Raw genomic sequence first — 13,499 nt, 5'->3', positions numbered from 1 at the left:
GGAGGCAGGAAGGAGCTGCAAGTCATCGGCGGCCCCTCGTTCTCCCTTGCAGGTGTGGCCTCGTACGCCCTCGTGTCCCCGAGTCTCCAGGGCTCACCTTTGGCACATGCCCAGTGATGAGAGGAGGAAATGGCCCCTGGCCGAGTTTTTCTCTCATAGAGCTAATTATCTGGTTTTCTTTTCAGCAATTCGGTGCATTTGGGAGCAAATGATTCCCGGGAAACTGGCGATCATTCTAGCCTCCCCCTCCCCACCCCCCGCAAGGGTGGGAGGCAGGGAGACTGAAAACCCTGGGCTGGATGGTACTCATGGGCCTCTGACTCGAAGCCACTCAGAAGGCCGTAGAGCCCCAGTCACTGTCCCTGAACCTTGGGGCACCCAGAACCCTGGGGGCTGACTCCTGGGCTATGTTTTCAGGGCCACCCTCTGCCTTCTCCTGCTGGGTACAGGAGGGAGGGCATGTCAGGAGCTTTGACACAGGCTGTGGGCTGGCCAGGCCCTGCGGCCACGTGGATGGCTCTGGGCATCGGCCAGGTGTGCGCTATGTGGGTCACTGGCAGAGCCAACCCGTAGCCTCTGCTCCGTGAGCCAGGGGCGCCACAGCCCTCTCGAGGGGGCTGCATCCCCAGCTCCATCTCTGACCTGCAGACCCACAGTTTGGCACGGGTATCCCTGTGTCTGGCAGATGCCGAGAAACTCACCGCCCATCCAGTGACGGGGAAGATCTGGGAGAGACAGAGCACCTGTGCCTGAACCCAAACCAGCCCAGTCTGCGTGGCTCACACAAGGCTGCACTGTGCCCTGCTCAGCAACCCGTTCCCCCGGACCCGTGCCCATCCACCTGGTAGCCACAGCTCTTGGTGGCTGGCGGCTTCCAGCCTGGGCTTATTGCTGGCACTGACCAGCTGGCCTGCAGCCCACTGTATGGTCAAGAAGTCTCAGGAGGAGACTGGGGTAGTGCCTGACCCTTGTGCTAGTCAGTCTTGTTTGACCCCACAAAATACTCCAGAGATTGAGAGACTCAGAACAGGATGAGGGACTTGAAGGAATGCCCTAAAGTTGCTGCCAGCCTTTTCTTTTCTTTTTTTTTTTTAATGTTTATTTATTTTTGAGAGAGAGAAAGAGACAGAGCACAAGCAGGGAAGAGAGAGAGGGAGATGCAGAATCTGAAGCAGGCTCCAGGCTCTGAGCTGTCAGCACAGAGCCCAATGTGGGGTTCAAACTCATGGACCATGAGATCGTGACCTGAGCCGAAGTCAGACGCTTAACCGACTGAGCCCCCAGGTGCCCCGACTGCCAGCCTCTTTTAAGATGTCACTAGTGCTTGTCATATGGCAAATGCACAGGTCCTGGAACTGTCTTCCCCAGGGGTTGCAGGGAACGCGGATCCGATGGTTGCTTCATGAGCATCAGGACAGTTAGCCACACACCCTGTCTGTGTCTTCCCGCAGAGAGAAAGTGCAGCCAAACAGCACTCTGACCACGACGCTGACGCTGCTGCCTTTGCTGGCCAACAACCGCGAGCGGAGGGGGATCGCGCTGGACGGCAAGATCAAGCACGAGGACACAAACCTCGCGTCCAGCACCATGTGCGTCCCCGCAGCTCAGGAGACAGGCCCCGGGGAGGCGCGGGGGAGGCGCCCATCTGCCCCTGTCCTCATCTCACCCCCTGGGCTCACGGGCTCACAGGCGGCATGCTGGCTGTCGCTGCGGGGGCCGAGTGTGACCCAGGCCGGGCCCCGCTCCCACGCCCAGTGTGATGTTGTGGTGACAACAGTGGGGCTCTGGGGGTAGCCGCGTGCCACACCCCAGCTCCACCGCTTCTGGCCTAGACCGCCCTGGGCAGATGGCATGGGCTGTCTGAGGACCTCAGTCTTCCTGTCTGTCCTCGTGGAGAGGTCGATGACGATTATGGAGATGACCCACGGATGGTGTGGTGCTCGGGAGCCAGGGAGTGCTCCAGGACTGTCAGCCATTTCCTGATAGAAGTGTCACTTGCTAGTACAGTGCCCTATGCATGTAAACTTAGGAATGCCGTTGGCCGCATGCGTGACGGAAATGCCATTTATTCATTCCCACCAGGAAAGGTATAGAGCAGGAGCTCCCTGTAGCTACGGATGTCGATTAGCTTTAAGTGAAGCTCAGCACTGATCTGCTGACCCCGGTTCGAAGAAGCGCTGGCTGCATTCAGCCAGCAGACCCAGCAAAACCGAGAGTGAGGCTTCAAGGCCAACGCACTACTACCCCTCCTGGCCATCTCTGTATTTTTTTTTAATTTTTTAAGTTTATTTATTTATTTTGAAAGAGAGAGAGCAAAGGAGGGGCAGAGAGACCGGGGGGAGAGAGAATCCCAGGCAGGCTCCACACCATCAGCACGGATGCCTGACATGGGGCTCGAACTCACGAACCCTGAGATCATGACCTGAGCCTTACCCGACTGAGCCTCCCAGGCGCCCCAGGAGTCAGAGGATTTTCTGAGGATAATTTGCCGAGTTGGTATGTTCGATTCTCAGGCGCTCTGGTGAAGGTCTGGGAGACTGACAGGTGCGCTGACACTCTAGGTCAACTTATTCCACGGTGTGGCCATTACCATGTCAGCAACCGCACGCGGCGTTTGTAGAGATGTTTTAGGGTTCACAAACATGTGTGTCATCCCCACCTTTGTGAGGAAAGTGAATTTGTACTCGGTTTATGAATAAGGAAATTGTAGTTCAGCCGGCAGGGAGCAGCTTGACCAAGGTCCCCTGGTCAGTTAATGACAGAGCAAAGCCCACCCCTAAAGCTGAGTCCGTCACTGACCCCCAGCTTCAGGGCTGTCTTCCAGGGCCCTGGAACGTGACAGCCACAGCAGAAGCGGGATTAACCAATGTGTGTGTGTGGGGTGGGGTGTGTGTGAGAGAGAGACAGAGACAGGAAGAGAGGTAGAGGTATAGAAAGAGAGACTAGGGGGGAGCAGACAGACTATCCCATTCAAGGAAAATGGCGGAGGAGAGAGTTTGCAGGCGATCCTCAGATGTGAGACAAAGCACATTCTCTTCCCAGCTGTTTGACCGCATTCAGTACATACAAGTCAGAGACTCAGTCCTGGCAATGGGGTGGGGTCTCAGGCTTGCTTCCCTTTTTCCCCTTTTGGTGGCAACCTCTCTCTGCTGAGTGGTCAAATCTGCAGTTCCAGATAAAGGCATTTGCCCTCCAGAAGGAGCTCCAGGCACTAAGGAACAGAGCATATCACGGCCCTGGGGACCATGTCCAAGGTGCCTCCCATGAGAAGGATCCCGGGGCTGGGGTCTTTGTGCCCAGAACGTGCCCTGCACTCTCTCAGACCCTTCTCACACCTGTCAGCACAACCATCCCTCCTCCCCTGCCCTTCTGCCTCAAGCCTTCAGCCCTCTGGGCCATGCTGTCTATTGTCATTCACATTGTTCAAGTTAGTGTGTCACGATGTTTTTCAGACCTTAACTCCTGTGACCGAGTGTCAGGGAACACTTAATGTCCCCACATCAGACCATTGATTATTGTAATTGAGATAACAGTGTGTGTCGCAATGCCCAACACGGTGCCTCTCAGACAGCAGGAGCTCAGCACCTGTTAGCAGAACCTGAAAAGGAGTTTCTGTTGCAGAAGGTTAGGCAGCGCTCTCTCTGGGGCACACGCCATGGCCCCGTGCACCGCGTTCCTCTGATAATGCTTCAACACGATGCTGGGTGCTGGGATCACAGGGCCAGAGTTCGAAGAGAGAGAGACCCAATCTGTTTGGCAAGGCTGGCACAGGGGAGACACTGAGGCATAGCGGGGCGTGAGGGAGCAGAAGCAGGCAGAGGCCAGCTCATAGACCGCCTGCCAGGCCATGCTAGCACGTGACCCTGGGAGAACTCTCTGGCTGCCGAGTGGCTGAGCGCTCAGGGAGGGAGCCTGGCCTGTGGGAGGGAAGCTACTGAGATGGTATAGGTAGGAAAAGCCCATGAGGGACTCAGTGGTTGGCCCAGGATGGCGGGTGGGGCCGAGGAGGACAGGGTTTCTGGCCGATAGGCTGGTGGATGAGCATCAGTGGAGATGGAGCAGGGAGTACCAGGAAGCTCACTGCTTCCCCCTCTGAACTTCCAGGGAGAAAAGGCCAAGCTACAGTGCAGGAAAGGAATCCCCTTCTCTGAGTATGGAAAGTTCTAGGACTTTGACAGCTTGATCGAGTTTACCGCGTCCTTGAGAAGATGCCCCCGTTGTAATAGGCTTGTCTGGGGGTGAGGGCTTTGTTCATCCAGCCCTTGCTTTCTGCTGCCTCTCTACATCCTTCCCCTTTTCCTTTCTGTTTGAGCAGAATAAAGGAGGGCATAGACCGGACCGTCCTGGGCATCCTGGTGTCTTACCATATCAAGGTGAAGCTCACGGTGTCAGGGTGAGTGTCCGAGCTGCAGTGCTGTCTGCTCTGTTGTGGCCTTTCCCAGTCTGAGCTGCCCCTCCCTTGAATGATCGATCAGGGGCCAGAAAGTAAGAAAGTACGTAGCGCTGACCAAATAGAGTTTTGGAGAGATTCTACCCGTCTGGCTGTCAGTTCTGTCTGATATGACAGCACGTGGAAAAAAAGTAGCAAAGTAAACTATGAAATACGTGCACTGTTAGTACTACTTGGCAAAAGCGGGTGTGCCGTGCTCACACGGTGGAAGTGGGTAGGCAAGAAAGGGAAGTCAGTTTAGCACTACGTGGCCCTGTGGGAAGGAATGGTGGCCGCCAGACACACTCCAGGTGGATGTTATTGCCTGCATCTTAGGAGGCCTCCATCCACAATGGGGACACCTTTGCTGCCTTCCGAGCATGCCATCACAGGATTTGGGAGTCTCCTTCTCATATGAGAGCACAAATACTGCAGATTTCTGGGAAACTGATTTTCCTTTCTTTAAAAACTTTTATTTATTTTTTAATTTATTTATTTTGAGAGAGAGAGAGAGAGCAAGCAAGCTGGGGAGGAGCAGAGAGAGACGGAGAGACAGAAAGAATCCCAACCAAGCTCCATACTGCCAGCACAGAGCCTTCTCAGGGCTCGAACCCACAAACCATGAGACCATGACCTGAGCCAAAATCTAGGGTCGGACGCTCAACCTACTAAGCTACATAGGCGATACCCACCCCCCACCTTTTTTAATGAGATGAACTTCTACTATCAAAAAAATCTCATCAAAAGGAAAAACTTTGAATTCTCATTTTCCTTTCAAAATCTATTACCAAAGGCTGTGTTCTCGCCTCTCCCTTGATGAGCCCCCAGAGGCAAGTCTGGGCATCTTTTCCAGAAGTCTAAGTCGATAAAGAGTTGCCCAAACTTTGGTTCGGACAACAAAACAGAGCATGGGCTGGTCTCACAGATTTTGTTACTGTGGTGCCTTACGTGTAGTGTTTTTCAAAGTGTGTAGCGTTTTTCTTTGATTTTCTCTGAGAGGATCTGGAGTTTCTTTTAGCAGTCAAATAAGTGAATAACAGGTATTTCACAATGACCTTTGTGGCTTATTCTTGAACATCAGGGCTGCGACCCAAGTGATTCCTCTTTTTAGCTGATCCACTCGAGAGAGAGAGGAAATCACAAGTAGAGAGGAATACGGGAGTTGCGTGTTACGGGGCCGCCTAGACCCCTAACCTTGGGGAGGTTGTAAAGGAGCATGCCTGGGACAGGTCCCCCTCTGAATAATGGGAAATAAGGTCCTGCTGCCATTGGGACAGTCACCAGCCCTGTTTGCTTTTGTGTTTTCTAGCCTTCTTGGAGAGCTGACCTCCAGGTAAGCCTCTCACCTTCCTTCCCTGCTTGATTCCCAGGGCATCATGGGGGACCAAACCTGAGCTTCCAAATAGCAGCAGTGAAATCTGGTCTGCAGACAGTTATGTTCCGAGGTGTCATGAAAAAATGCCCACTGCCCTTAGGATGCATCATGCAAACCTTGCCTCGTCGGTGTAGGGCTGGGGATGTCTCTCCAAGACCGTACCTGGGCCTCCCCTGGGCAAGGACACACGGCCACACCCCCCTGCAGAAAACTAGACCCTCCAGGCTGCTGCCCTTGTGTCTGTGTGTCTGTGTATAACATGAAGCTTACCATTGTAACCGTGTTATTTTATTTCATTTTATTATTTATTTTTTTAATGTTTATTTTGAGGGGGGAGGGGCAGAGAGAGAGGGAGACCCAGAATCTGAACCAGCTTCAGGATCCTAGCTGTCTGCACAGAGCCCAATGTGGGGCTCGAACTCATGGACTGGGAGATGGTGACCTGAGCAGAAGTCAGTTGCTTCACCGACTGAGCCAGCCAGGCGCCTCTCATTTTAACCATCTTAAAATGTATAATTCAGTGCCGTCAAGGACATTTAGGATGTTGTGCCATGGCCACCACTATCTGGCTCCTTCATAATTTTACCACCCTACGAAGTGGTCTCTCCCATTTCCCTTTTCCTGTTCCCTGGTCACCCCCAACCTTCCTCTCTCTGTGGACTTGCCTGCTCTGGATATTTCCTACACAAATCAGATGGCGGTATTTGTCCTGGTGTGCCTGCCTCCTTTCACTGAGCATCATGGTTTTGAGGTTCATCCATGAGGTGGCCGTGTCAGTGTTTCATTCTTTCTGTGGCCAAGCAATAGTCCACTGCGTGGATGGACCACGTCTTGTTCATCCATTCATCAGCAGGTAGACATTTGGGTTGTTTCCACCTTCTGATGTTGTGAATAGTAACGGTTACCTTTTTATGTTTAATTATTTAATGTTTATTATTTTTATAATTTTATTTATTTATTTATTTATTTATTTTTGAGAGGCAGAGAGAGACAGTGTGATCAGGGGAGGGGCGGAGAGAGAGAGAGAGAGAGACACAGAATCTGAAGCAGGCTCCAGGCTCTGAGCTGTCAGCACAGAGCCCGATGTGGGGCTCGGACCCACAAACCACCAGATCATGACCTGAGCCAAAGTTGGATGCTTAACCGACTGAGCCACCCAGATACCCCATAACGGTTACCTTTTACAAATCGTGCCCACAGAGGCAGGGTAAGCAATGTTTGAGGCAGACATTGACCTTACATAGTCCTTCACCTTGACTCTTACCAGCTCCTCCCCTCACATGGGCCCCAGGGTGCATCCTTCCTCCCAGACCCCACCTTATAAACAGATGGGCTTTGCTGGAAGCTGGGGTCAGAGGCCGTGGGTCATAGATGAAGTGAGGAGAGACCCCTGGTTTTCTTCACCCCTGCCTTTCCGTTCTTCCTCGGTCCAGATTTCCCTTCTGTTCTCCTTCCTGACTCCTCTCCTCCCTTCTTTTTGTATATATTCCAAGTCTCCCCCAAGCCTCTCATCTTCTGGAATTTGGAGGGCTCTGCTCATCTCTGTTCTCTCCAGCAAGTGACTATGTGATGGTTAAGTGGAGTTAACATGTAATAAGTTGTGTACATTTTTCCAAGCTTTTTTTTCGAAACCGTCCTTTCTCCAGGATGTCACCTCTCCCCTCCCCACCACAGCATCTCGCTGAAACTAGAAACCAGGAGGAATGGGGAACCTACAAATCCTAGCTGTCTCCGCCAGGCCTAAGTGAACTTTCTGGACCACATTCCAGGGAATACATTTAAAATTCCTACTTGACCACTTCCTGATTTCTGGTTTGTTTTGTTCTGAATCACGCTGAATCCTCGGCCAGCTGGGACTCTCTGCAGCCACAGTCCTCCTCCGCGTGATTTACAGCCGTGCGTGCGTTCTCACCTAGCTGCCTTCTTTTTTTCTAGTGAAGTGGCCACCGAGGTTCCTTTCCGCCTCATGCACCCCCAGCCCGAGGACCCAGGTCAGTCATGTCTTGTCTTGGTTTTCTCTACCCATTTACTGTGTGCAGATTTCTTCTTCATTCATTGGTAGTCATTCCTGACCCCGTCTCTGGGCATAAGCATGGGGAAGGTAACTTCTTGTCCTCTTCAAGGTGCCCCGGGCCAGCCCATAGGGGACTACTGATCCCCTCAGCCAAGAGCCAGGGCCTGTCCACCTTCAGTTAGCTGGTGGAGGACAGAGCATCCCTCCTCTTGGCCATGGTCTCTCTTGTTGGGTTTGATCAGGAATGATTCATTTTTTTTAAAACATTTATTTATTGTTGAGAGACAGAGCATGAGCATGAGCAGGGGAGGAGCAGAGAGAGAGGGAGACACAGAATCTGAAGCAGCTCCAGGCTCTGAGCTGTCAGCACAGAGCCCGATGTGGGGCTCGAACCCACGAACTTTACGATCATGACCTGAGCTGAAGTCAGTCGCGCAGCAGACTGAGCCACACAGGCGCCCCGGATCAGGGATGATTTAAAAGCAGAAGCTCAGGTGGAAATAGAACAAGATTGAGACTGGAAGAAAATGTAGGTGAAAAACACATTTAAGAGGTTGAGGTTTTGCATTTCCTTTGGAAACATTAACGGGCATTTGGAAGAGGAAAAGTATTTTTGACAGTGACAACTGTCATTGTGGTGAGAGCACTGAAAATACTAGAAAAGAGTGTCAGGCCAAGTTCCTGAACCTTGGCTGTCCTTCAAATTGCAAATCTGTTGGCTCTTGTATGGCTGTCTGAAGAAAATGAAGCCAAGGTGGTGTGACTCTGTGAATACACGAGAAACTACTGGAGTGTGCATGTAAATCGGTACATTGTGTGGCACATGAATTAGATCTGAACACGGCTCTTTTAAAGAAAGTAAATGGAGCAGCAAACAGGTGCGATCTCAGAAATTCTGGGGGAAAATTCTCCACTGTGTTAACGTTAAGGTGGCTGAGCTGGCAGGAAAAGAAAATGGACTTGGGTGAATGAGAACCTTCCCTCGTTAGAGAAACAAAGACTATTTTAAGTAAAAGTGTTACAAACAGGGCGTGAGCCTGGCTCATTTGGTAGAGCGTGTGATTCTCGATCTCGGGGTTTTGAGTCTAAACGCCATGCTGGGTGTAGAAATTACTAAACAGACAAACAAACAAAAAGTGGCATAAACAAGCAAGATTTGTTTTTCTTATACTTTATAGCTTTTTAAATACTGATCATGAAACGGAATCTAAACATTAGAATGAGCCCTGCCCCATATTCATGTTGGATTTGTCTCAACAATATTTTGTCTCAAGGTATTTTTTTTCCAAATGTTTTGGATTCAAATGGTCAATGTACTTTGGGGGAAAAAGGAGTCTGGTCACATTTTTCTTATTCCTATACCCTGGCATCATTCAGATACTATTTTTTAACTCTGTGAGGTTGAGATGCATTCTGGTCCCTTCTGAGGACACTTAAAAAGAGTATTTTAAAACTGTGACCTGAGGGCATGTCTTCATTTATGCCAGACTGTTTTCCGGAGCTGTGAACAGACTTTTCAACTTCACTCGAGGGAAAGTGGGGGCTCTTCCTTTTTCGGGCCTGACATTTTCATGCTCCAGTCATGGTGGCCCTCCCGTTGAACACATCACAACGCCAAGACTGCACAGTGATCTTTTATGCTGTGAGATTTCAGGGAGAAAGGACAGGTCACTCTGTGGCCTCGAAATTCCGACTTGGGGTCAGAATTCTGATTTGAGTCGCAGACGTTTCATTCACAGGAGTGCTCACATCTTACCCGTCTAGTTCCTGGCTCCGAGTTAGACAGGTAGACTGAACAAAAAAAGGTGTAACTTATAGCTAAGAACCTTGCCAGGACCAGGGGCCAAGTGATTTGTACCTAATACGCTCCACAGAAATGCTACTGAGATTTTAGAGCATCCACGGGGAAGGTGGGGGTTGATTTGACTCGCTTCAAGGCTGGCGGTCCCAGTTAGTGGAATCACCCTACCACGGTGGGGGCCAGGCGGCTCTCGCCCAGGGGCTTCTCCGCTGGTGCCCTGTGGTTAGCAGCCCACAGAGACACTGCCCTCCCGGAGCTTGAGAGACCAGAGCGGTGACCCTCCATCACTCGGGGGCTCCTGGAGAAACCCTCTGGAGCTGTTCACTTCCCTTAGCTCTCGCTGGCTCCCCACGGAGGGTTACGGGTGCTTTACTAGGTGGGCAGAGAGAGAAAGGAGCGGACAAACACTCAAACGAGTAGCAGTCAGTCAGGGGCTACAAACTATATCTGAAAACATAAGCCAACGACAACGACAACGTGATTAACCTGTTTGCAGAGAAATCAAACCCTGAGGGGCCCGGGAGTGGTTCGCAAGCTTGAGTGCATTCCTGGAGTTCCCCCAACCATGGGAGGTGCTGGTTAGCCATCCAGTCCCCCCCCCCCCACTGCCCCCGGTGGCCCCAGTGAGCCGGAGGAGAAGACATGACATGAGCCGGCCCGGTGAGCGGGTCCATACAGCATCTGGGACTCTGCTCTAGATGCAGTCCAAAGGACAGGAAGGAAGAAAGCATCCTAGAGGTGAGGGTGGACAAGGCAGGGGTGAGGCCCTCTGTGAAGGAGGCAGTGGTTGGAAGATGCAGGGAGAAAGGCTCTGGCAGCTGGAAAAGCCAGGTGGGGATTCTATGTGGTTGTCATGAAATGCCCGTATCTGGGCTTCTTATCCCTCCGACTATAAAGTCACCAAAATGAGGAAGAAATTTTGCAGGCGCAGCTATCACACAGAATCTATTCTGATAGATCTCTCTCTCTCTCTCTCCCTCTCTTTTATTCCATGCTTGCGTTTACAGCAAAGGAAAGGTGAGCCATTGCCCTGAGTATCCCTGTGTTCTGTGACTTCCTCCTTGGATCCAAACTCCTTTGGGGGTCTTTCTGTACACACCCCGTGCTCTCAACATGACCTCAGGCCCTGGTTTTCCTTTTGTATCCTAGCACTCTGGCACGCTCATGTGCACACACACACAGTTATACTGGGTGTGTGTCCGCTTCGTGGGTTCCTTTATTGCCTCTTTTCTGTTTGTTTAAGAGATTTTATGTGAAAAGCTGTGAGGAGGCTGGCTTGATGCCACGCTCCATCATTTGGAAAAATCTTGATCAGTGCCTCTGTTGCAAAAGGAAGAAGAAAGATCTTGCTTTGCTTGGGATTTCATTGCAAGCTTCAAAGAGCGTGCCATGATTGAAGCGTTCTTGGCTATATTTTAGTTTACAGGACGAAAATTTGGTTTTCGAGGAGTTCGCTCGCCAAAATCTGAAAGACACAGGGGATGCTGAGGAAGGGAAGAAAGACCAGGAGGCAGCGGATGAGTGAAGAGGTCACCCTGGGCACTGGGAACAGTCCACGGAGTTCCACGGTTAGCGGCGGTTACGCTAAATTCCGAAGCGTGGGTCTTCTTCGCAGAAATAAAGTTTGTTCTGCTCTGATTCAGGCTGGCTTGTTGAGGGGCCCAAGTGATGTCACCAACACGGAAAATACAGCCATCAGAGTCCCCATGTCTTGGGTGGGGGAGGGCGGGATCTAGAAAGGAAGCCGGAAGGAGCCCCAGATCTGGTGTGCTCACCTGGGGGAACCTGTTGTGTCCAGGGCTTTCTCCGGGGCTCCTGGGGTGAGCTGTTTCCCTGGAAACATACGAGTGGGGGATGTGGGGGCAGTGTTTCTAACGACTTGACCAATCCTGGCTCCACAGCTCCCCAAGAACCTCCTGAGATAAACAGAGCAGAGGACAAATGGGGCCAAAACTCTCTTCATCACTCAACTTTTGGCCCAAGTCCCTGTATGAGCTCTGGGTTTTTGGTTAAGTCTCTCTTGAAAGCAAGCAATGGAATCAGATTTGGAGTCACAGGGAGTGCTCTGAAAGGACCACAGAGGGGCCCAGAGCACGGAAGTAGAGGAAGACCCTGGGCAGCCTCTCACTTGAGGTGCGCAGGAGTCAGAAGCCCTGGGGCCCGTGGTGGTGGCCTGGCAGCAGGGGGCTCTGGGTCCAGCGTGGGTCCTGGGCAGCAGTCTGGCTGGCCCAGCTCTGGTCAGGTAGGTCAATGCCCCATGGCCAGTGACGGCAGAACCCAGCCCTCGTTTGTTCTGGAAGAGGGGGGCTCTCAGAGTGTCCTCACTGAGATTGGGTTGGGGGGGGCGGGGAGGCTGCTCTGTGTCAAGGAGGAAGGGACAGGATGATGTAGGTGGCGCCTGGTGGTGTCCTTCAGAGTCCCTTCCTGGCCCCTGGTATCCACCAGTCTGGGGGGCCGCTACCAGAGGCCACGGAGGGGCTTTGAGGACAGGGGTGTAGGCTCTGGTCCATGCTTCAAGGGAGTAGGAACAAAGAGTTTTACGGAGCTCTGCACAGGTCTGCCCCTCACACAAGGTAGGAGGGTGAGTGGAGGGGACACGTGGGGGCAGTTCTTCGGACCATGAGCAGTGGCGGAGGGCTGGACTAGCAGCCCGGCTTCTGCGCACATGCAGGCTCCACATCTGGGCCTGTTGGGCAGGATTGCAGACGGGCTTATGTCCTGGGGACTGGGATTGAGGCTGGAGGCTCCCCCACACACAAAGGAGCGTTCGGACTTGTGTCAGGTTTGAGCCATTCTGATGTTGACAGGGATGAAGATTCATTTCCGGAGAAGCAATAATAATAATAGCAATAATAATAATAATACCAACAACATGGGTAGAAGACTGGGCGTTTGGCCTGTGGGTTTGCAGGGTCAGACACAGTTTCTTCTTTGGGTTTTCTCGGGTTCTAAGGGAATAGCACGTTGCCACGCCAGCCCACACCCCCTCTCTGGATACTCAGGAAGGGTCAGGGCCCCTCCTTTCTTTCCACCCAAGCCCACAGGCCAGCCGTGGCTGGCTCCAGCTAGAGATCCAAGGCGAGCTGGGCACCCGGGAGTCCGCCCTGCAGTGCCTGGCGAGAGGACCAGCCTGTTGGTTCCTGCATAGCTTCACCCCAGGACATCCCAAGTCAGGGTGGACGTTAGTGGAACTGTGTGGGTTAGAGCCGGATATCAGGGCTGGAAGGCCAGTCCCTGCACACCAGAGGTCAGAACAGACCTAGCCCTCCGGGTTATATTGGTCCCCAAATGCCCAACTCCGGGATTTCCAGGTGCTGGCTAGACTGTAGCCTGCAGCTGCCCCCCGACTCGGGGAGGGGGAGGGGTGGGAGCAGGAAGGGCCAGGCAGCTGCTCCAAATGGGACGGGAACCCCGCCCGGGCTGGGCCTGTGCACGAGGGTCCGCTGGCATGTCGGGAGGGAGGATGTGCCTGCTGTGGCCCGGCCCTTTTCTCAGGTAGGTGCGTTGGAAGAAATAGGCTACCAAGGAGCTGAGAGTGCCACATGGAGAAAGGTGGGGGCTGGGAACTTGGGAGCAAGTTCAGCAACCAGCAAGCAAAAGCCTGGAGTAGAATCCCTGCTACTTACGGGCGCCGGCCTTGTGCTGGGCGCCGGGCACCCTGCATCTCATCCTTCCAGCCGTGCTCTGTCGAGGGCCCGCCACACCCATTCGCTAGACGAGGAAACTGCAGTTCAGAGAGGTCAGAGTGGAGCCTTGAACTCTGGTTTCCGTGAGTCTCTAACCCAACCTTTGCTCATCTTCTGATGTTGAATAAGTATATGCGACTTTGGGGACCCAGAAGGGGAGATTAGTGCTCATGGTTCAGCACTGGCTGCCTGTG

General features: G+C 52.6%; 1 protein-coding gene across 1 annotated transcript in view; it reads left to right on the top strand.

The window, feature by feature from the left end:
- The window catches only part of SAG (S-antigen visual arrestin), a 29,497-nt gene extending 18,240 nt beyond the window's left edge, over positions 1-11,257 (top strand). The window contains exons 10-15 of the mRNA XM_029932890.1: positions 1,452-1,589; positions 4,316-4,393; positions 5,739-5,762; positions 7,740-7,795; positions 10,627-10,636; positions 11,039-11,257. Of these exons, the coding sequence (XP_029788750.1) occupies positions 1,452-1,589; positions 4,316-4,393; positions 5,739-5,762; positions 7,740-7,795; positions 10,627-10,636; positions 11,039-11,144 (412 nt within the window). The 3' untranslated portion in view covers positions 11,145-11,257. The remainder of the gene's footprint in view (positions 1-1,451; positions 1,590-4,315; positions 4,394-5,738; positions 5,763-7,739; positions 7,796-10,626; positions 10,637-11,038) is intronic.
- Positions 11,258-13,499: the final 2,242 nt, after the last annotated feature.

The sequence above is a fragment of the Suricata suricatta genome, chromosome 3 (assembly GCF_006229205.1).
Source record: "Suricata suricatta isolate VVHF042 chromosome 3, meerkat_22Aug2017_6uvM2_HiC, whole genome shotgun sequence".
Lineage (NCBI taxonomy): Eukaryota > Metazoa > Chordata > Mammalia > Carnivora > Herpestidae > Suricata > Suricata suricatta.
This window is presented reverse-complemented; position numbering and strand designations above follow the sequence as displayed.